The following is a 24,599-nucleotide window of genomic DNA, read 5'->3' as shown; positions in this document are numbered from 1 at the left end:
GCTCTGTAAAGTGCTTTATTCACACCTTGATAAATTGATTACTGTAGATCCACAGCATTATGCAAAGTAACTGTGTAGTCTCCTATTACATGAGGAACCCAACTTATTCGTCCTGTCGAGGGACATTTGTGCTGTTTGCCAATTTTTTTTTAATGTTATAAAAATCCTCTGATGTGCATCTCCCTACACCTTTGTAAACTCAAGCAAGAAATGGGATTCTTGAGATTTTTTTTTCCTGGCTTCCAGAGCAGTTCTGCTGATTTACATTCCATTATATCTATTACTGTGGGCAGGAATCCTTTAGAAGAAATGGAGTAGCCATCATGGTCAACAAAAGAGTCCGAAAGGCAGTACTTGAATGCAATCTCAAAAATGACAGAATGATCTCTGTTCTTTTCCAAGGCAAACCATTCAATATCACGGTAATCCAAGTCTATGCCCCAACCAGTAATGCTGAAGAAGCTGAACTTGAACGGTTCTATGAAGACCTACAATACCTTTTAGAACTAACACCCAAAAAAGATGTCCTTTTCATTATAGGGGATTGGAATGCAAAAGTAGGAAATCAGGAAACACCTGGCGTAACAGGCAAGTTTGGCCTTGGAGTACAGAATGAAGCAGGGCAAAGGCTAATAGAGTTTTGTCAAGAGAACGCACTGGTCATAGCAAACATCCTCTTCCAACAACACAAGAGAAGACTCTACACATGGACATCACCAGATGGTCAACACCGAAATCAGATTGATTATATTCTTTGCAGCCAAAGATGGAGAAGCTCTATACAGTCAGCAAAAACAAGACCGGGAGCTGACTGTAGGTCAGATTATGAACTCCTTATTGCCAAGGAGTTTATTCAGACTTAAATTGAAGAAAGTAGGGAAAACCACTAGACCATTCAGGTATGACCTAAATCAAATCCCTTATGATTATACAGTGGAAGGGACAAATAGATTTAAGGGACTAGATCTGATAGACAGAGTGCCTGATGAACTATGGACAGAGGTTCGTGACATTATACAGGAGACAGGGATCAAGACCATCCCCATGGAAAAGAAATGCCAAAAAGCAAAATGGCTGTCTGAGGAGGCCTTACAGATAGCTGGGAAGAGAAGAGAAGGGAAAAGCAAAGGAGAAAAGGAAAGATATTCCCATCTGAATGCAGAGTTCCAAAGAATAGCAAGGAGAGATAAGAAAGCCTTCCTCAGCAATCAATGCAAAGAAATAGAGGAAAACAACAGAATGGGAAAGACTAGAGATCTCTTCAAGAAAATTAGAGATACCAAGGGAACATTTCATGCAAAGATGGGCTCGATAAAGGACAGAAGCGGTATGGACCTAACAGAAGCAGAAGATATTAAGAAGAGGTGGCAAGAATACACAGAAGAACTGTACAAAACAGATCTTCATGACCCAGATAATCACGATGGTGTGATTACTCACCTAAAGCCAGACATCCTGGAATGTGAAGTCAAGTGGGCCTTAGAAAGCATCACTACAAACAAAGCTAGTGGAGGTGATGGAATTCCAGTTGAGCTATTTCAAATCCTCAAAGACAATGCTATGAACGTGCTGCACTCGATATGCCAGCAAATCTGGAAAACTCAGCAGAGGCCACAGGACTGGAAAAGGTCAGTTTTCATTCCAATCCGAAAGAAAGGCAATGCCAAAGAATGCTCGAACTACTGCACAATTGCACTCATCTCACACGCTAGTAAAGTAATCCTCAAAATTCTCCAAGCCAGGCTTCAGCAATATGTGAACCGTGAACTTCCAGATGTTCAAGCTGGTTTTAGAAAAGGCAGAGGAACCAGAGATCAAATTGCCAACATCTGCTGCATCATCAAAAAAGCAAGAGAGTTCCAGAAAAACATCTATTTCTGCTTTATTGACTATGTCAAAGCCTTTGACTGTGTGGATCACAATAAACTGTAGAAAATTCTGAAAGAGATGGGAATACCAGACCATCTGACCTGTCTCTTGAGAAACCTGTATGCAGGTCAGGAAGCAACAGTTAGAACTGGACATGGAACAACAGACTGGTTCCAAATAGGCAAAGGAGTATGTCAAGGCTGTATATTGTCACCCTGCTTATTTAACTTATATGCAGAGTGCATCATGAGAAACGCTGGGCTGGAAGAAACACAAGCTGGAATCAAGATTGCCGGGAGAAATATCAATAACCTCAGATATGCAGATGACACCACCCTTATGGCAGAAAGCGAAGAAGAACTAAAGAGCCTCTTGATGAAAGTGAAAGAGGAGAGTGAAAAAGTTGGCTTAAAGCTCAACGTTCAGAAAACTAAGATCATGGCATCTGGTCCCATCACTCCATGGGAAATAGATGGGGAAACAGTGGAAACAGTGTCAGACTTTATTTTTTTGGGCTCCAAAATCACTGCTGATGGTGATTGCAGTCATGAAATTAAAAGACGCTTACTCCTTGGAAGGAAGGTTATGACCTACCTAGGTAGCATATTTAAAAGCAGAGACATTACTTTGCCAATGAAAGTCCGTCTAGTCAAGGCTATGGTTTTTCCAGTAGTCATGTATGGATGTGAGAGTTGGACTGTGAAGAAAGCTGAGTGCCGAAGAATTGATGCTTTTGAACTGTGGTGTTGGAGAAGACTCTTGAGAGTCCCTTGGACTGCAAGAAGATCCAAACAGTCCATCCTAGAGGAGATCAGTCCAGGTGTTCATTGGAAGGACTGATGTTGAAGCTGAAACTCCAATACTTTGGCCACCTCATGCGAAGAGTTGACTCGTTGGAAAAGACTCTAATGCTGGGAAGGATTGGGGGCAGGAGGAGAAGGGGATGACAGAGGATGAGATGGCCTGATGGCATCACCGACTCAATGGACATGGGTTTGGGTAGACTCCGGGAGCTGGTGATGGACAGAGAGGCCTGGCGTGCTGCAATTCATGGGGTTGCAAAGAATCGGACATGACTGAGCGACTGAACTGACCTGAACTGGCAGGAGAGGAACTGTCTTTTCCCACCTTTGCCAACATTTGTGAACCTCAGATAGTTGCCATTCTGATAGACCAAGAATGATTGGGCATGGTTTTTATTTGAAATTCTGTTGGCATGTGGTCCGTTATTTTCCCACACCTCCTGATACCTGCTGGTGTTCTCTTGAAAGGAGACAGAAGGAGGCAGAGATCACCAAAAAGTTCCGGGATGCTCTGGCCAATGAGAAAGCCCGGATCCTGGCAGAGAAGTGGAAGGTGGAGATGGAGGACCGCAAGGCTGCCAAAGTCCTGGAGGAGCGCATCCATGAGGAATTCAAGGTGGGCCAGTGCCTGGGTGTCAGTGTGAGGCCACCTGTTGCAATCCCCTGGCTGATCTCTGGTTGGACCAGTCCTTGGCCAATGCATGCTTTATGAGAATAGAAATCAGACAGATCTGAATAGGAAGGAACTTGACATACCATCTTGGCTAATTCACTTCTCCTTGTACAAATGAGGAAATTGAGGGTCAGATAGGGAAGAGACTGTGTGTAGTGGTGATTGGTTTGGGGACAGAGCCAGGATCAGAACTCAGCTCTCTGTGTCCCAAACCAAGGGTCCTAAAATGGGGCCTGAAGAGAGCTGAATCTGTGGTCAGACCAGCCTGGGATCCAGTTCCAACTATTGCTCACTGCTGTGTGACCTTGGGAAGCTTGCTGAACTTCTCCGAGCTTCTTGTTTGTAATATTTGTAATAACAACACTCTCCTTGAGATTTTTGGAGGATTCAAGGAGATGAAAAATGTAAATTTTTCTGCCCAGGATAGGACATTGTTTGTAAGTTTGCATATCTGCTCATTCTGAGACTCAGAGTTTGGCGCTGGTAAAGGAGCTTTACAGTCCTGTAGCAAGAAGCTTAAGTTTCCTGAAAAAAAGCTTAGGTTAATATTTTTTCTTCTGGTTCCTATTTTGAGGTTTTTTTTTTTGGCTGTGTAGGAATAATATATTTTTGAGGGAGTAGAAAACTCAGAAAATACTATAAAGAAAAAGAAAAAAAAAACAAGAATCATTTTGAATCTCAGCAGTTGTATATTTTTGTAAATTGTGTATTAATGGCATTTGCCCATTTTTGAATTTTTAAAAACTTTTCCCCTATAATGATTAGATAATGGGAACATTGGCCTTTTAATATCATTTCTGTTGTAAATATTTTTTCTCGGTGTTGTTGTTGCGGTTTTCTTAATTTTGGTTATAGTGGTTCATGATGTGCAGAAGGTTAAAATTTTTATTAGCCAACTATATGAATCTTGTTCTCTATTATTTGTTTTATGCATAGAAAGACCATCACAAGCTTATAAAAATACTAATCTACATTGCTTTATATGTCTTTCCAGATCTCATTTCTTTGTACTCAATTTTCCTTCACTTTGCTGTGTGGTATGATACATGGCTCTCACTTTATTTTATTCCAAATGGCTAGCCCATTATGCTAACATCATTTACTATGTAAATCATCCTCTCTCCTCTCATTGGATTTCCTGCCTTGATCTTACTTCTTACTTACTTTTGGATCCTTTTGTGAATTTTTCTTCTTTGACTGATTATTCCTGAGCCAGATGTAATTGTTTAATTATACGTAACTTTAACATAAATTTTATCATCTATTAAAGTTAGAGTATATCATTATTCTTCATTCCTAAAATGTCCTTTGCTAATCTCATCCATTTTTTTCCCATTAGAGCTACTTTTGAATTATTTTCTCACTATCCCCTTCTCCCCTAATATCCAAAAAAACCATGTGGTGGTTTTCACTGAATTGCATCAGTACTATTGCTGTATTTGTGGAAGATGAACATTTTTTATAATATTGAATCATTAAATCTTATTCAGGAATGTGGTAAGTTCTTTCCTTAATCCAAGGTTTCTTTTTTTATCTTTGATATACTTTTTTTTTTTTTTAATATCTGTAAATGCACTGGCCACCCAATCCCAAACATTCTCAATGACATTATGTTCTTGTGGGCTTCTATTTTTTGGACTTGGGTAAAATTTATTGTTTTCTTTAGGTGCTCTACATTTCTTTTCTTTTAAATTTTATGTTTAATATTTTGCTATTGTGATTATGCTCGTTACTTTTAAACCTACTGCAACTGCTAGCTATATATTTACATTGTTATTGGTCTCCTTATTTAACTTTCCCGTGAGTTGCACTTTTTTTCTAGGAGATTCTTTTGCATTTTTAAATGAAGGAATATTTACTCTCAAGACACTTCATTTAAAAAAAATTCAAACTTGGAGAAAAGTGGAAAGAAAAATGACATAAGTACTCATATATTAATATTATCCACCTACATTTACCAATTAGTAATATTTTGTCTCAATTTCATGATCTTTGCTTTTCTCTTTCTCTGTCCATACATGCATACCCACAGGTGCACACACAGCCACATATACATACTTTCACTTTTTTGTTGCTGTCAAACAGTTTGAGAGAAAATTGCAGACATAGTGCTCTCTAACCCAGGAGCTGGCAAATATTTTCTGTAGAGGAGCAGATAGTCAATATTTTAGATTCTGTGGGTCATGCTGTCTCTGTCACAACTACTCAACTAGGACATCATGGCACAAAAGCAGCCACAGATAGCATGTAAACAAAAGAGTGAGACTGTGGTCCAACAAGGTTTTAAAACAATGCCTGTCATTGGCCTGGGAGCTTCCTGATCAAATCTTAATCCTTCAGTGTGCATCTCCCATGAAGAAGGATATTTTCTGTCACAGCCACAATAATCATTGTCACATTGATTGAAATTAACGGTGTAATTCCATAGTAGTGACTCAAATCCCATCCACGCTGGAGAGATACTTAGTTTGTATTGCTGGATTTTGCATAGGAGCCTGGTGGGCCACGATCCATAGGGTTGCAAAAGAGTCCAACATGACTTGGCAGCTAAACAACAACAATTTAAGTCTGCTGGGGAAGTAAACCAGTACTTTTCACATGTCTCCAGCAGTGAGCATCATCTGTTCCAATCCCTGGCCTCCCTTCTTCCCAGAGGTGGGCTGAGTCCCAGATGCTGGGAGGAGGGTAGCTTGGCGGAGCTGGAGTCTTGGGGCTCAGTTCCCAGCAGAGATTCTCTGATGTTCTCCTTGAGGACCTCAGTGATCGAAGGATAGAAATTGTATGCTGACTCTGTGTTGGGGTTTATGGAGGAATCAGTAAAGCCATGTGGCCAGGCCCCATGTTCACTGAGGAACCCAAATGCATGCTTTTGTTATTTCCAAAGATTATCATTATTGTGTGGTTTTTTTTTTATGTGTTTTTTTCTTTGTGAACACATATAAATGTGTTATATGTGTTTAATATACATAGTAAGTATGTCTGCTTTGAGGAGCCTCAGAAGTGCAAGTGGTATCTTTGAGGCCTTGGAAGGCTCAATAAGGAACATCAGATCAGACATTGGGGCTGGATGGTCCTTGTTAATGACCTGAGATATTTTCTGTCAGTGCATCCATGCTTAGTTGCTAAATCATATCCAACTCTTTGCTACATGCCTGTAGCCTGCCAGGCTCCTCTGTCCATGGAATTCTCCAGGCAAAAATACTGGAGTGGGTTGCCATTTCCTTCTCTAGGGAATCTTCCCCACCCAGGGATAGAACCTGTGTCTACTGCATTTACTGCCTTGGCAGGCAGACTCATTACCACTGAGCCACCTGGGAGGCCCCATTTTCTGGCAGAGCTGTCTGTAAATGAACTACCCTTGTATTGTGACAGGCTCTCCATCACAGGAAGTGGTTATGGGTAGGCTGAAATAGTATCTGAGAAGGTTTCAGTGGTGGATTAAATATGCCTGGCAGCAAATTCTTGGCCTCTCCTCCCTTTGAGAAGAGGGGTCTGATTCCCCGCCACTGAGCCTCTGTGACCTTGTGGCTAGCCTTGGTCTGTAGGATGCAGTAGAAATGACTGTGTGTAAATTCTGAGTATGGATAAGAGCACATTGCGCCCTCTGGCAAGGCTCAGTTTTGGAAGCTGCCTCACAAGAAGCCCTCCTGCCTTAGGCTCCCAGGCTAGCTGCAAGGACACCCCAGCTAGCTAAAGAGAGGCTCTGTGAAGGAGCACCTAGGCACCACATTCGCTAGTGAAGCCTTTGTGGTTCTTCCAGTCAATGACCTCAGCCAAGTAATCGACCATGACTGACATAATGTGGAGCTGAAAGGCCACCCAGCCAAGCCCAGCCCGAACTAGTATCTACAGAATCTCAAGCACGTAAAACGTTTGTGTTTTAAGCCACTAAATTTTGCTGATAGCTTGTTGTTATAATACTTAGCAATAGCTAACTGCGACAGCTTTGCCTAAGGGATTTACGCATTGGGTTAGAGATTGGTTTAGATAATTTTTATTGTGTCTTCCTACATCAAGATGCTAACATAATATGAGTCTTGCATGCAGCAATGCACCGATTACATTTATCTAATTTAATACTTTTTTCCCCTGAGACCAGAAGTGCAGGTTGTTTGGAGGAGGGTAGTGGTGGTAGTAATATACTCCCTGTTCTCAAAAAGCTTACAAGGTGCCAGGGAAGAGACAATTCTGTGAGCAGCCACTCAGCCCCAACCATGACCGGAGGCACTTTAGAGGGCAGAGGTCCTTCCAGGAACCCTGCACAAAGACAGGAAATGGAAAGGAGATAAGTGGGGTGAGAAATGATCTGCTGGGGAAGAGAAAAAAGCACATGATGGGTGGATACAGACAAAAACCTGGAAAGACTGGCTGTGAGGCCCTTGAATGCTATGCTAAGGAGGTGGACTATTTTCTGTGGGCAAAGCAGACCTGCATGTATTCAGAGGGCCACGTTTGGATCAAGTTTCATGAGGAAAACTGGTGGTGATGGTGTGATTCAAGTGATGAATATTTAAATATAAATAAATAAAGTGAGGGAGAGCCAATTAGGAGATCTTTGCAGTGGTCAAAGTGGGAAATGATGAAGGTCTGAACAGAGTCTGACACTATGTCGAGATAAAGGGGATGGGCAAAGAAATGCTGGTGGTGAAATCAACAATCAGTTAATTGTTGGTAGGTGGCGCTACTGGTAAAGAACCCGCCTGCCAATGCAGGAGACCTGAGAGTCATTACTGACTCAATGGACGTGTGTTTGAGTAGACTCCCAGAGTTGGTGATGGACAGGGAGCCCTGGCGTGCTGCAGTCCATGGCGTTGCAAAGAGTCAGACACAACTGAGCGACTGAACTGAAGAGACTTGGTTTGATCCCGGGGTCAGGAAGATCCTCTGGAGGAGGGCATGACAATTCACTCCAGTTTTCTTGTCTGGGAAATCCCATGGACAGAGGAGCCTGGCGGCAGGACAGAGGTGCCTACAGTCTGGAATTGCAGAGTTGGACATGGCTGAAGTGACTTAACACTTGAAGGAAAGCAGAGAGCAAGGCATCTGAGCCCTAGGTGGAGGGATGGCTAGATGGCACCACCCCCTTGCATGGGGAGCTGGGAAGGAGGTTCAGGCTTGGAGGAGAGAGAATGTGCTTGGAACGGTCGTGCTGAGGTTGGTGTTTGTTGGTTTTGTTTTTCCACCCAGGACAGAGAAGAGTGGGGAATGGAGGAGAGGAGAGAACCTGAATGAGAAACCTGGTGGTGGAGGGAGTTTGCCTGGGGAGGCTGTGTTGAGGATGCCAGCAAATTCTGTGAATTTTCCTGATCATAGGAAATTCAGAAAATAGGGGGGATAATCCCAGAACCTTCTGTAGGGTTAAAGAGGGAGATTCAAAATAGGAGCTAGAGATAGCTAGAAACCTGTTTTTTTTTTTGTTTTTTTTTTAAAAAAAACAAACCAACATTCTTTTGTGGCTGACACTGTGCTTTGTCACTCAGTTGTGTCTGACTCTTTGCAACGCTATGGACTGTAGCCCACCGGGCTCCTCTGTCCATGGAATTCTCCAGGCAAGAATACTGGAGTGGGATGCCATGCCCTCCTCCAGGGGATCTTCGCAACCCGAGGATTGAACCCAGGTCTCCTGCATTGCAGGTGGATTCTTTACCATCTGAGCCACCAGGGAAGCCCAAGAATACTGGAGTGGGTAGCCTATCCCTTCTCCAGGGGAACTTCCTGACCCCAGGAATCAAACCAGGGTCTCCTGCATTGCATGCGGATTCTTTACCAGCTGAGTTGCTGGCACTATATGCAATTTACATGCATACAGAAGTTATTATTATTTTTTTTTTAGTAAAAAGGTCGTGGAGGCAGATAAAATTTTCTTGTTTCCCTGTTTTTGTTTTTGTTTTTTTAAACTCCTCAGACTGCTTTTGGATGCTTCTCTCTCTGCTTCCAACCCCAGAACATGGGCAGCAAGGCTCCTGCTCTGCCCCGCACCCTCAGGGCCTGTGACCTCCCTTCCCAACCTGTAAGTCTCCTGCCCCATGCTGCCTCCTCCTGATTTCCATGATGGGGAACAGACTCGGTACAGCTAAGTTGTCTTTTCGATTTCCTCTGTTTTCTATTCAAAGCCATTCTCTTTTTATCTTTCTCCTTTAAGGCTGGAGTTCACTTTGGCCACCTCACGACACGCTCTGCAACCAGAGACATTATTGCTGCTTTATTTTCTCTCGAACATTTGTAGACTTTCTCGGAATTTCTCTTGGACAAGGCTGGCATCAGCAAGACACAGCATGGGGCGGTTTACCCTTTCCTCATCAGGGATCATCACAAACCCTCTATTCATCAATTCATCAATTCACTCACTCTTCTGGGCAGTGTTTATGGAGCAGCTACTATCTACCTGGCCTTGTGTGAGGTACTGGTGGTAGAAGAATGAACAACACAGGTCTGGCCCTGTCCTTTGGGAGCACGTTGTCCTACAAGACACGATGGTATCATTGGGGCCAGGCCAAAAACAAAAAGGACTGTGCCTTCCAGAAAAAGCATGTGTCTTCATGACATTTTCCACTGGGGTGAGATGGACTGGGCGTCTGTGGGCTCCTGCAGTGTGCTGTTACTGATGGGTTATCAGCAGAAGGGGGACTGAATCAGCTGGACAGCTCAGAGGGCTTTGGGCTTGCCAGAAAAAGGCAATCGACTCTTAAGGTGGAAGGCGAGTGTTTGCCTATCTGCCTTTTGGCTGTATTGGCCTTTCTTTGCTAAACCAAAGAAAGATGGCCTTTTCTTCAGTGATCACAGATGGGCCAAAGGATTCTGAAAGTAGCAACAGTGAGAGTTTTCAGGCAATTTCAGCTGTAAAAGTTGAGCATTTTTGCAAAACCAGGGTGAGGATGATGGAGTACTCTTTATTTGTGGTGGAAAATGTCTTATTTTGTCAGTTCATCTCTGTGAAGCTCTCACCTTTGCCGCAGTAAGTGACCAGTCATGTTCCTTTGAGGTGGAGGTTGATGCAGGCTTCTGGCTCTCTTTTAAAAGTATTTCTTTCTTTCTTTCTTTATTTGATCTTTAGTTATGGCATGGAAACTGTTAGTGGTGGCATGTGAGAGCTAATTCTCTGACCAAGGATGGAACCCAGTCCCCCTGCTTGGGAGCATAGAGTCTTAGCCACTGGACCACCAGGGAAGTCCAAGGTTTCTGGTGTTGTCCCATTCTCAGGAGAAAAGGATTGAGTGAACTGTGGAGCTGCCATCCATCCATCTATCTATCTGTCTATTTATTTATTTACTGGTAGTAAATTTTTCTCCATCTTTATTGAGGTGTGATTGACAAATCAAAATTGTATGAGTTTAAGGTGTACAATGTGACATTTTGATATACATATACTTTATGAAATGGTGACACAATCAAGCTGATTAACATATCCATCCCTCACCTACTTTTTTATTGTGATGAGAGCACTAGTTTGCTCAAACCCATATCCATTAAATACAGTATTCATTTATATTCCTCCTGCTGTACATTAGATCTCCAGAATTTTTTCATTCTATATAACTGAAGCTTTGTGCCTTTTTGCCACACAGCTAAAGTATCTATAGATAGATTTTAAAAAGTAGTATATGTGTATATACAGCGAAATATTATTCAGTCTTAAAACAGAAGGAAATCCTGACATTTGTGACAACACAGATGAACTTGGAGAACATTATGCTAAGTGAAATAAGCTAGACACAGAAGGCCAAATGCTGCATGATCTTACTTAAATGTGGAGTCTAGCAAAGTTGAACTTGTAGAAGCAGGGAGTAGAATGGAAGTTGTGGAGTTGGGGTAGGAGTGGGTGGGGAGGGAAGTGGGCACTGCCATTTACCATGCTGCTTCCTGTTGCCACAGCTGGTTGGAGTAGGAACACTGTATTTAATTTGAGGTGGTTGGTCAAATGCCATTTATCTATGGTACACCAGTCATAACCCTTTTCTGGGGGTACTAAGTCTCCTTGTTATGGGCTAAATTGTATTCAGTTAAAATACATATGTTGAAGTCCCAACCCTAGGGTCTCAGGATGTAACTGTATTTGGACCTAAAGGTCTTTATAGAGGAAATTAAGTTAAAATGAGGTTTTTAGGGCAGGCCCTAAATCAATGGCTTCCCAGGTGGCTCAGATGGTAAAGAATCTGCCTGCAATGCAGGAGACCTGGGTTCGATCCCTGGGTTGGGAAGATCTGGAGAAGGGAATGGCAACCCTCTCTGGTTTTCTTGCTTTGAGAATTCCATGGACCGAGGAGCCTGGTGGGGTACAGTCCAACCTAAATCAATATGATTGTTACCCTTAAAAGGAGGAAATTTGGACAGAGACATGCGTGAACACAGAGGAAAGACCATGTGTGAGGACACAGGGAGAAGATGGCTGTTTATAAGTCAAGGAGAGAGGGCTCAGAAAGAAATCAACCCTGCTGACACTTTGGTCTTGGACTTCTGGCCTCCAGAACTGCAAGATAATAAATATCTGTTGTTTAAGCCTACCTGCCCCCGTCTATGGTGCTTTATTGTGGCAGCTGGGAAAGCTAGTATCTTCACAAGGAAGTAAGACTGGGGGGTTGAAAGCCCTCTGGCTCTGACATGCCTCAACTGTCTGTAATTTCCCTGAGATCACTCCTGTTTGGAAGACTTCTGTGGGTGGATGATAGATCTATAGTCCCTGGTGGAAGCTGTCTTGGTTAGTGCCCTGTGTATTGAGCAATGTGGTGACCACAATCCGATTAAGGATTCCTGGGGGAGGAATGGGAAACCCACTTTGTAAACTGTGACGTGCCATGCCAGTGTGACGCTTCCTTTTTATGCTGCTGAGATGCTAGTGACTGATGAAAGTGAAATACAACTTTGGGGTAAAATTCAATTTTTTCTGCTTTGGAGGCAGACAGACTTCGGTTCCAGTTTTGCATCCGTCATTAACTCTCTGCTCTAGTATTTCACATCTTAAAACCAACCGACTCACCTTCCCTTTTCTAGCTTAACCCCACAGCCCCCTCTGGCTGCTGCTTCCTGTCTCTGCTCATTTTTAAAAGGAAATGTCTTGAAAGGGGTTGTCTGTGGTCACTTCCTCTCTCTCCCCCATGCTGCCTGGATGGCTGCCCATCCGCTCCACCAGGGCTGCTGTTGACAAGATCTCACATCACGTGGTCCTGAGACCACGTTCTGCAGTCTGTTGTTACTTCTCTGTCATCTCTTGTGGTGTCTCAGTAGCCTGCAGCTCGGCTTACCACCCCCTTTTTCCTCTCAGCTTCTCCTACAGACATAGCCCTCTCTGGGTTTTTATCTTACCCCTTGGTCTGCCTTCTCAGTCTCATTTTCTGGCTCCAACTCTTTCTCTCAACTTATAAATGGCTCAGTGCCCCAAGGCATTCTGGCTGTTTTCTCTGATCTGCTTTCTTTCTCTCATTGATAACATCAAGTCGGTGGCTGAGAAACATTACCCCCATGCAGAGGGCCTCTCAGTCAACCTCTGCAGCCTGAGCTTAAGTCCCTGGGACCCTTACGTTCCAGGTTTATGCATCCCACTACCCACAACAGGTCTCTTGGATGTCAGATGGCATCTCAAACTCTTTAAAGATAGAATTTTGACTTGTTTTCCTTCCAGCTGTAGTGGATAATTCCCTACTCAAACATGCCAAACCCATTTCCAATGCTGGGGCCACTGAGCCTGTGGTTCCCTCTCTCTAGAAGTTTCTTCTCCCTGAGATTCACTCATCAGCCTTCTTATTATTTAGGTCTCAGATCAGCCCCTTCTGAGAGGATTTCTGGTCACGCTGTCTAAAGTAGCTGCCTAGACTCTGTCACTTACCCTGTTTTAATTCTCTGTATACTTTATTATATAATATGATATATTGTATAATGTATTATATAAATATTATATGTAATACTTCCTCAGATCTCAGTGATGCTTTATTGCGACTGTGCTGCTAAGTACAGTTATCATCTTGATTTTACACACTTTCATCAGCCTTTTTGGAGAAGGAAATGGCAACCCACTCCAGTATTCTTGCCTGGAGAATCCCATGAACAAAGGAGCCTGGTGGGCTACAGTCCATGGGGTCATAAAGAGTCAGACACGACTGAGTGACTAACACACACACATATGTAATATGATGTATAACATAGTATAATACATAATATAATACTTCTGATATTCTGATATATTTTTTATTTTACCCTGATGGGTGTTTTTCTGTCATTGGAAGGCAAGCTCTGAGAGAGTGGGGCTAAGTGCCTTTTTCACGGCTATGTCCCCAGTGCCTGGAGCAGGCAGAGTCTCCTAGGTTCTCAGTAAGGATTTGGTGAATGACTAGAGAAGCCACTTAACATCTTTATCCCTTAATTCCTAACTCCTAGAGAGTGGGTCATTAGGAATTTGGAATTTTGTCTATTTTTTAGAATTTAAAAACGTGATTGTTGAATTGGAGAAAAATTCTCAATCTGTATCATTTCAGAAGTGACAAAATCCTTATTTGTTTTTTTTTTTTTTTTTTAAAACGAGGGGCTCAAAACTCACAGTTCCCATCTTCTTTGCTTTTTCTTCTTGATCCATTAAACTCTCAGCAGACTGAAAAAAATTATAAGCCACAAAAACAGAAAATGAGAGGAGGGAAGAGCGGATGAAAGTCATGGCCAAAGACATTTGGTTTCTGGAAGACAGAGGGAGATGGGAGGATGGGGGGGCACCTGCAGGAAGGGGGCTGGTGGCCCTGAACCAGCTCAGCCCAGAGACCCCACAGGCTCGAGACTTGGGGAAGCGGGTACAGTGAAGGATGGCGCTGGGAATGAGGGACTGGTGGCACGCTTCTGCGTGGAGTGGCTGGACCCTCAGGTCCCTGTTTGCACCTGTTTCTTCAGGCCACGTCATCCCTCCCTCTGACCAGGAGTTGAAAGGACAACACTGGGGCTCGGCGTATCAGGACAAGTGGAGAGAACAGATGGGGGCAGGTAGAAATCAGGGGGAACAAGCAAAGGTTTGAACCGAACCGTGGAACCTGCTGTCAGGGTTGCCTGTAGGGTGTACAGAACTGGTAACATTTTTTTTTTTTGGTGGTGTTTTTGTCTATAGCAAGTTGATAATTTGAACTACATAAACTCAGCCTATTAACTCTATTCTGGTGGCCCAATCTCAGGTGATCCTATGATAAAACTATTCTGTTGGCCAGGAACATTCATCTGCTTGCTGGGCTACCCTTCTGGAACCATGGCCTGGCCACTGGACCTGGGAATGACTTCATAGTTATGAATCCTGGAGCTCCATACGGCATTTGGTTAACCCTTTGCATGGAGGAGAGGGTCAGAGAATACCCTAAAGGGCTGAATGGGACCTGGTCTGGGTTTGGGGGATCTTACCTGGACCTACTGCTGCCCCTGCCTGTCCTGGGGTACTATTTCTGGACAGTCCTGGGAAACTTGCAGGGACAATTTGAAAAAAGGTACCTCAAAGCATTGGTTTCTCATGAATCATGGGGCTCAGGCTAGGGGTCCTGCTTGCTTGAGTCTAAGGGCTGTCCTACCTGTAGCCTGCCTCCTGCGCAGACTCCTGGGATGTTGGTGGTCAGACACCATCCAGATGGACCCAGAAGATGTCAAATAATTTCAGAGAAAGAACCTCCAGGTGTTTCCACCTGAGGGACCTCAGTGAAGTGGCTGATACCTCATCCAGTCTTCCTAGAGTGAAACCCAAGGAAACCCCAACTACACACTCCGAGTCTCTGTTTCAGATATACTTTTTTTTTCATTTGGCTGCCTTGGGTCTTTAGTTATGACATGTGGTGTGCAGGCTCAGTAGTTGTGGTCTGTGGGCTTAGTTGCTGCAAGGCATGAGGGATCTTAGTTCCCCAACCAGGAATCAAACATGTGTCCCCTGGATTGTAAGGAGGATTCTTAACCACTGGACCACCAGGAAAGTCCCTCAGAAACACACTTACTTTCCTCTTTGAATTGTGAGCAGTCAGGGAACATCAGACATCAGAAGAAAACCTCTGACACAAATGATAGGTACCAAATAAAACAAACTTTAAAGAAAAGAACAAAACAAAACAACAGAAGAAATAGACCTACATCAGAACATGAGGGAGAAAAATCTCTAAAACCCTCAGAGATGAGTTTTGGCATTTATGAAACAAGTACAGAATGCCACAAAGCAAAAAGGAACAAGCAAAGAATAAAAGAGGGCTTGGGAATTATAAATGTACTAGCTGAAATAAAAAGTTCAGTGGAAGGTTTGGGGGATAAAGTCAGCGAAATCAACCAGGAAGTAGAACAAAAAGGCAAGAGGCAGGAAATAAGAGAGAAAGGATAAGCAACTTAGAAGGTCAAATCAAGAAGTCCAGCAGTTGACACATAGGAGTTCTAGGAAGAAAAAAGTAAAATGAGAGAAGAGAAATTATCAGAAAAATCCTAAGCAGAGATGTAGTAGACTAGAAGGACCTGAAACTCCAATCAAAAGCACCCTGAGTGCCTAGTAATCAATGAAAGAAACTCCACACCAAGGCACATGTATTAAAAAGGTTCAGAATTCAGAGATAAAGAGGAAAATAGTGCCTTATGCAGAAGAATGAGAATCTGAGTGGCAGTACTGGATGCTAGAAGATAAGGAAGTGAAGTCCTCCAAGTTCTGCAGGAAAATGATTTTAATCAAATTCTATGCTTAGCTAGACTAGCAGTTACATGCGAGGGTAACATATAGATATTTTCAGACATGACTCTATGGATATAAAAATAATATACATATGATACAAAATATGTATATAGATCTAGCTATATATATGTTGCTGTTGTTTAGTTGCTAAATTGTGTCTGACTCTTTGTGACCCTCTGGACTGTAGCCCACCAGGCTACTCTGTCCTTAGGATTTTCCCAAGCAAGAATACTGGAGGAAGTTGCCATTTCCTACTCCAGGGGATCTTCCCAACTCAGGGATCCAGTGTGCATCTCCTGCAGTGGCAGGCAGATTGTTTACCACTGAGCCACCAGGGGAGCCCCTGATGGCTTTACAGTGAACTGCTGCTGCTGCTAAGTCGCTTCAGTCGTGTCCGACTCTGTGTGACCCCATAGATGGCAACCCACCAGTCTCCCCCATCCCTGGGATTCTCCAGGCAAGAACACTGGAGTGGGTTGCTATTTCCTTCTCCAAAGCGTGAAAGTGAAGTCGCTCAGTCGTGTCCGACTCTTCCCAACCGCATGGACTGCAGCCTACCAGGCTCCTCTGTCCATGGGATTTTCCAGGCAAGAGTACTGGAGTGGGTTGCCATTGCCTTCTCCTTACAGTGAACTATATTTATTAAAAAAAAATTTATTTATTTATGATTGCACTGGGTCTTCATTACTGTGCATGGATTTTCTCTAGTTGCAGTGAGTAGGGGCTATTCTTTGTCCTGGTGTGCAGGCTTCTCATTGCGGTGGCTTCTCTTGTTGCAGAGCCCAGGCTTTAAAGCTTGGTCTCAATAGTTGTGGCATGTGAGCACAGTTGTTCTGGTATCTAGGTTGGTCATAAATTTCCTTCCAAGGAGTAAATGTCTTTTAATTTCATGGCTGCAATCACCATCTGCAGTGATTTTGGAGGCCCCTAAAATAAAGTCTGACACTGTTTCCACTGTTTCCCCATCTATTTCCCATGAAGTGATGGGACCAGATGCCATGATCTTAGTTTTCTGAACGTTGAGCTTTAAGCCAACTTTTTCACTCTCCTCTTTCACTTTCATCAAGAGGCTGTTTAGTTCTTCTTCGCTTTCTGCCATAAGGGTGGTGTCATCTGCATATCTGAGATTATTGATATTTCTCCTGGCAATCTTGATTCCAGCTTGTGTTTCTTCCAGCCCAGCGTTTCTCATGATGTACTCTGCATATAAGTTAAATAAGCAGGGTGACAATATACAGCCTTGACATACTCCTTTGCCTATTTGGAACCAGTCTGTTGTTCCATGTCCAGTTCTAACTGTTGCTTCCTGACCTGCATACAGGTTTCTCAAGAGGCAGGTCAGGTGCACTGCTATTCCCATCTCTTTCAGAATTTTCCACAGTTTATAGTGATCCACACAGTCAAAGGCTTTGACAATAATCATATCCTCCTTAACTTGCCTCCAAGAAGACCAAGCTCCCCTCCTCATGCCCACTTCTCTCTTCCCCCAGAATGGAAGTGTGACCAAGGGTGGCCCAGAGTTCTTTTATTATTGCAGAAAGCTTCACATATTTGGTTCACATATTTCAAGTCATTTGATCTTTACCATGGCCTGATTAGATATAACTGTAACCACTTCATGTGTGTAGAGACAGAGTCTGGAGTGGCCTCCTCTGGCCACCTTTCCATGTGACAGCTCAGCCCTGCCCTGCCTGTGACCTGTTACTATCACCTAATGTCATTCTGTCCCCATGATGTTTTTTAGAGGAAAGAGGAAGAGGAGAGGAAGCGAGGAGAAGAGCAGATTCGCCTCCAGGAAGAGCAGAGGGCGAAGGAACTCTACTGGACCCTGAAGCAGGCCCAGCTGCAAAGCCACCCCAGCGAGAAGGAGGAACGTGAATGGGAAGAACAGTGTGAGTAGCACTTGCTTTTTTAAAAAAATTAATTCAGTTCAGTTCAGTTCAGTTCAGTCGCTCAGTCAGGTCCGACTCTGCGACTCCATGGACTGCAGCACGCCAGCCCTCCCTGTCCATCACCAACTCCCAGAGTTTACCCAAACTCATGTCCATTGAGTCGGTGATGCCATCCAACCATCTCATCCTCTGTCATCCCCTTCTCCTTCCGCCTTCAATCTTTCCCAGCATCAGGGTCTTTTCAAATGAGTCAGCTCTTCGCATCAGGTGGCCAAAGTATTGGAGTTACGGCTTCAGCATCAGTCCTTCCAATGAACACCCAGGACTGATCTCCTTTAGGATGGACTGGCTGAATCTCCTTGCAGTCCAAGGGACTCTCAAGAGTCTTCTCCAACACCACGGTTCAAAAGCATCAGTTCTTTGGCACTCAGCTTTCTTTATAGTCCAACTCTCACATCCATACACGACTACTGGAAAAACCAGTAGACGGACGAGACGGACCTTTGTTGGCAAAGTAATGTCTCTGCTTTTTAACGTGCTTTCTAGGTTGGTCATAACTTTTCTTCCAAGGAATAAGCGTCTTTTAATTTCATGGCTGCCGTCACCACCTGCAGTGATTAATTAGGTCTGCTGGATCTTCCTTTCAGCATGCAGACTCTTCGTTGTGGCTTATGGGATCTAGTTCCCTGACTCGGGCCTCCTGCATTGGGAACTCAAAGTCTTAGACCCTGGAACACCAGGAAGGTCCTAAGCTCTCTTACTGGGGACTGGGAGGCTGGCCTGCTTTCTCAGCCACTTTCCTCCCACCTGTCTATTTGCTCAGCCATCATTCCAGTTCATCTGCTTAGCCCAGAAGCCTTTAACCTGTGTTAACAATGTATATGGTCCTGCTAAGGACCTAGAGGGTAAGAGCTCCATCCTCAAGGAACTTACTTGCCTGTTGGGGAGATTTCTTATACTAAAGAGTAAAATTCTACGTTTACTGAGTTACCAATAATTTTCTGGTTGTGTGCTAAGCCCTGGAGATCCAGAGATGAGGGATCATGGTCTGTATATTGGGGGAACTAGCCAGTCAGGCAGGAGCTAGACACACAGGCTAAGGGCTTTGAGGGAAAAGGTACACATTCTGTTGGAGCACATGGTGACTATTGTGGTGGCATTCCAGATGAGAAGTTATAAAGTGAGGCTTGCTGGGAGCATGAGGCTATCAGACAAAGAGGCTGGAGAAGGTAGTCAGGATGGAGGACCCAGAATATGATAAAGGGATGTGGTGTGCTTAGAAAGTTAGAGATGTATGTGAAAAAGTGAAAATCACTTGGTCATATGTGACTCTTTGCGACCCTATGGATTATAGCCTGGCAGGCTCTTCTGTCTGTGGAATTCTCCAGGCAAGAATACTGGAGTGGGTTGCCATTCCCTTCTCCAGGGGATCTTCCTGACCCAGGGATCAAGTCAAGGTCTCCTGCATTGCAGGCAGATTCTTTACCGTCTGAGCCATTAGAGATGTATGCTGCTGCTGCTAAGTCGCTTCAGTCGTGTCCAACTCTGTGCGACCCCATAGACGGCAGCCCACCAGGCTCCCCCATCCCTGGGATTCTCCAGGCAAGAACACTGGAGTGGGTTGCCATTTCCTTCTCCAATGCATGAAAGTGAAAAGTGAAAGTGAAGTCACTCAGTCGTGTCCGACTCTTTGCGACCCCCTGGACTGCAGCCTACCAGGCTCCTCCGTCCATGGGATCTTCCAGGCAAGAGTACTGTTAGAGATGTATAGGTAGCTCTTAATCTTGGAGAGTGTCGGGGGTGGTAAGAAGTCAGATGAGAAAGAGAAAGTGGAACTAAGCTTGAAGGTGGTGTTTTAATATGTACTTGAGACTTGGTTTAACCAGGTATGGATAGGCATGCACATGTGGAAATGACTGTTGCAAGAAGTTTTTGCTCACAGATTCCTAGAAATGGAGAGCATGGCATGCCAATCAGGGCCACACAGGAAGCACCAGGGTGAGTCAAAAGGCAGAGGAAACAAGTAGAAAAAGTGGGCAAGAGCCTTTACTAGGGTGTCATTGGGAAAGGTAAGGCATGCGTGTGTGCAAGCTCAGTTGCTTCAGTCGTGTTTGACTCTTTGTGACCCTATGGACTATAGCCTACCGGGCTCCTCTGTCCATGGGATTCTCCAGGCAAGAATACTTGAGTGGTTCCTGTGCCCTGCTCCAGGGGATCTTCCTGACCCAGGGATCGAACCCTTGTCTCTTAAGTCTCCTGCACTGGCAGGCGGGTTCTTTACCACTAGCGCCACCTGGGAAGCCTCAAAAGTAAGGCAGGACAGAGTAAACAGACTTAGGACTGGCTAGTTTGAATAATTTCAGCAGGCTCTGGAGTATAGGAACTGTCTCTAGTTATCTATATCCGGCACTGGGGTGATTAGGGCAGATGGACGGACTGAGGAGTATAAGAACCAGATAAACGAGGTGGTTGGGGTATGGGCTTTGCATTGGTTGGTTTGCATTTGAAAAGGGCACCTGCAGCTGGGTCCTTTGCTAGCTTTAGGAAATGGCTAGATCTTGGAGGGGCAGTATCTGAAGGACTAGCAAGGTCCCAGATGTCAAAACTTCAAAACATACAGAAAATAAAAAAGGCATGACTTGTATGAGTGGACAGAGGAAACTTCTGAAGTCGAGTGACATAATTCGGGCTGGTTTTGGGAGTGAGAGAGAGAAGGAGGAGACTGTGGCATGATGGGCTTTGGAGATGACTAGGGCCACAGCAGGGGGAGCAGAGATATGAGATGCCTTCCGCTGGCCAGCATTCTGGTCTTCAGCATTTCACAACCATCTGCCCCATTCATTAGACAGACTTTTAAAAAATTGAGATACAATTCACGTACCATAAAATTCATCCTTTTAAAATGTGCAGTTCAGCGGTTTCTAGTATATTCACAAAGTCGTGCCACCATTACCACTCTCCAATCCTAGAACATTTTCATCCCCGGAGAAAGAAACTCCGTGCCCAGTGGCAGTTACTCACGCCCTCCCACTCTACCCCTGGAAACCACTAATCTAATTTCTGTCTCTATGGATTTGCCTGAAACGGCCAATTCGTGTAAGTAGAATCATGTATTATGTGGTCTTTTGTGTCTGACTCCTTTCATTTAGTGTGTCTTCAAGGTCCATCCATGTTGTAGCATGGATCAATCATTCATTCTTTTTTATGACAATAAAATTCTAATGTGTGTATATACCACACTTTTGTTTATCTGTTTATCAGTTCATGGACATTTGGGTTATTTCTATTTTTTGGCTATTACAGATAATGTTGCTCTGAGTATTTGTGTATGTTTTTGTGAATATATATTTTCAATTCTCTCGGATATGTATCCAGGAGTGGACTTTCTGAGTCTTATGATAACTCTATGTTTAACAGTTTGATAAACTGCCATACTGTTTTCCAAAGTGACCATACCATTTTACACTTCTACAAGCAATGTGTAAGGGCGCCAATGTCTTCACATCCTTGTTAGCACTCGTTTTTGGTGTTTTGCTTAATATCCGTCCTAAAGAAATGCTATCTTATTGCGATTTTGATTTGCATCTACCTAACACTTGCCATGAAAATACTGAGGATTGTAAGAAGCTGCTGCTGCTGCTGCTACTGCTAAGTTGCTTCAGTCGTGTCCGACTCTGTGTGACCCCATAGACAACAGCCCACCAGGCTCTGCTGTCCCTGGGATTCTCCAGGCAAGAACACTGGAGTGGGTTGCCGTTTCCTTCTCCAATGCATGAGAGTGAAAAGTGAAGGTGAAGTCGCTCAATCGTGTTTGACTCTTAGCGACCCCATGGACTGCAGCCTACCAGGCTCCTCCATCCATGGGATTTTCCAGGCAAGAGTACTGGAGTGGGGTGCCATTGCCTTTTCCATGTAAGAAGCTACTATGAACAGTTATAGTCCAGCAAATTAGATAACCCAGAAGAAATGAATCACTTTCCAGAAACGTACAACCTACAAAGACTGAATCATGAAGAAATAGAAAATCTGAACAGACCAATTACTAATAAGAATGTTGAATCAGTAATAAAAAAATCTGCCAACATGGAACAGTCCAGGACCAGATGGCTTCACTGATGGATTCTACTGAACATCTAAAAAAGAATTAACACAAATCCTTCTCAAAATATTCCAAAAAATTGAAGAGGAGGTATTACTTCCAAAGTCATTTTAAGAGGCCAGCATCATCCTCATACCAAAGCCAGACAGAGACAGTATAAGCAAAGAAATTTACAAGCCACTATCCTTGATACACATAAATGCACAAGAATCCTGTAATATTTTGCTACAAAACATTTGAAAATTTGGAAAGGCCCCATGGAGGAACTGGCATTTTGTTTGGGAAAGTTCAGTAGAAAAGGTGAAGGTGGAGAAGGGCATCACAGCAGAGGGAACAGCACTGAGTAAAAGTGAGGTCCTTATGTGCATGGAACATGGCACATGTTTTTGAAAAAAATTATTTATGGCTGTGCTGGGTCTCGTTACTGTGTGTGGGCTTTCTCTAGTTGTGGCGAGAGGGGACTTCTCTTTAGTTGTGGTGCTCAGGCTTACTGCGATGGCTTTCCTTGTGGAGCACGGGCTCTAGACACACGGGCTTCAATAGTTGCAGCACATGGGCTCAGTAGTTGTGGCTTGCGGGATCTAGAGTGAAGGCTGGGTAACTGTGGCGCCTGGGCTTAGTTGCTCCGTGGCATGTGGAATCTTCCCGGACCAGAGATCACACCTGTGTCCCTTGCATTGGCAGATGGACTCTTAACCACTGGACCACCAGGGAAGCCAGCAAATGTTTTGACGTGGCTGCCGCCTGGGGTTCGTGTTGGGTAATGATGGAAATAAAGCTGAAAAGGTAAAACAGGCAAGACTTAAGAAGAATTCGTTCATATAAATTTGGAATGGATGGAGAGATAGAGGGAAAAAGAAGGCAGGACAGAAGTTTACAGTGAATAAAACCAAGTGAACAGTCACAGAGTGACGTCACACGAGCCTACCCTGTTCTGGGCGGGGAGCCCTGTCCTGGCTCTGCTGCTTCCTAGTGTGTGACCTCAAGCGAGTTCTCGTTCTGCTGTTGCTCAGTCTCTTCATTTGTAAAATGAGGGTGATCGTGGAGAGTTGAGGCTTGTTGGGAGGGTGGAATGAGAGAGAGGAACCCAGGCGCTCTCTAAGCTGTGAAGGGCTGTCACTCACAGAACGTTCCTTTTTTTGGTACCTACACCCTGAGATGGAAAGTTCCGGGCTGGGCTGGTGTTTAGCTGCGGACGGAGGATGGAGATCATTTCGTGCAAGTGCTGCCTGTTTGCTAATTAATGGGCTGTGTGGCACCCGAAAAATGGAAAAACCTACCCTAAACAGAGAAAAGATGTGATAATTCAGGCCCATGATTTCGGTTCCCTCATTTTATGCTTTCTTAAAGAATGATGAGCTTAACTCTGAAGCTGTCATTCAAATCCAGCAAAGCCATTCTGCACTCAATTAACTTAATATGAAAGCTACAGTGGGCCATTAATCTACTGGGAGCAGCAGTTTTTGATAAAACACCTAAATTAAATTCTCCAAGTTAGGAAAAAAAAGAGGGAATTGTTCCCTTTAGTATCACTTGAATACAGAGTTAGTTATTCAGTTCAAACAGCAGAGCAGGCTCTGACTTCTGAGAAGCTCTGAATATATCAGGCAGAAATTCGCTTAATAATTTCTCAGCGGGAATTTGTAGGACTGTGAGTTAGGTAACATCTAGTTGCACAGAGATTTTGAGATGAGCCAGTCTGACTTGGCTAATGGTATCGCTTATAAAAATTGGGACAGTGTTACAGTTAAGCCCTCCGCTTCCTCTTTGAGCTTTATGATCCCAGTTGTGGCCCCCAACCCACAATCTGCATCCTCGTGTCAACCCTTTGTGGGGTTGTGGTCAGAGCTGAGTGAGAAAATGTGTGCTCAAGTCTACTAGGGAGCCCAGTTGTGTTGGTTCTGTTCTCTTCCCTCATAGAAGGGCATGTGCTCTGGAGTCTGGGTTTAAACACAGTGATTCTAGGGGACTCCCCAGTGATTCAATGGCTAAGATTTTAAGCTTCCAGTGCAAGGAGCCCAGGTTCGATCAGGGAACTAGATCCCACAGGCTGCAACTTAGAATTTTCATTTCCACAACTAAAGATCCTGCATATTGCAACGAAGATCAATGATCCCAATGTGCCACAACTAAGCTCCAGTACAGCCAGAGAAAGAAAGTCAGTGATTCTAAACTGCTCTGTACTTGACCCAGGTAGAACTTGAGGGCTTGTGGAGAGGGATATGTTATGGAGATGGGATGGGGCAGAGAATTTTGGGTTTGAAGGACAGTTGAAGAATAACACAGAAGTTTTTTTTCTCTTCACTGATGGGATGGGAAACTGTGGAGTTGCTCCTTGGGCAACTGCTCCCCAAACTACAGGTGCCATATATTTTTGCTTTTATAGCTCAGAATAATGCCAGCCTGACCCCTCCAACATGCCCGATTCACGTCCTGCCTAGGGTTCTTTCTCCTCTTGATTGCTCAAGAATCCCTGGAGAGCACTCTGGTCTTAAGGAACCCCTGATGTTGCCCCTGGTGTCCAGACGGGGTCACTGTTGGCAGCCATCAGGATTGTAAGCCAAACAAGGATGGTTGACAGCTGGCCTCAGAAGCCTCTGAGTCCAGG

General features: G+C 44.1%; 1 protein-coding gene across 7 annotated transcripts in view; it reads left to right on the top strand.

The window, feature by feature from the left end:
• SH2D4B (SH2 domain containing 4B) overlaps positions 1-24,599 on the top strand; it is an 86,093-nt gene that overhangs the window by 24,076 nt on the left and 37,418 nt on the right. For all 7 annotated transcript variants that reach the window (XM_081570753.1, XM_081570749.1, XM_081570750.1 and 4 more), the window contains 2 exons: positions 3,141-3,288; positions 17,745-17,892. In XM_081570753.1, the coding sequence (XP_081426879.1) occupies positions 3,141-3,288; positions 17,745-17,892 (296 nt within the window). The remainder of the gene's footprint in view (positions 1-3,140; positions 3,289-17,744; positions 17,893-24,599) is intronic.

This window comes from Giraffa tippelskirchi, chromosome 2 (assembly GCF_054371585.1).
Source record: "Giraffa tippelskirchi isolate mGirTip1 chromosome 2, T2T-mGirTip1v1.2.pri, whole genome shotgun sequence".
Classification (NCBI taxonomy): Eukaryota; Metazoa; Chordata; class Mammalia; order Artiodactyla; family Giraffidae; genus Giraffa; species Giraffa tippelskirchi.
Note: the sequence above shows the minus strand (reverse complement) of the source record. Positions and strands in the feature narration are given on the sequence as shown.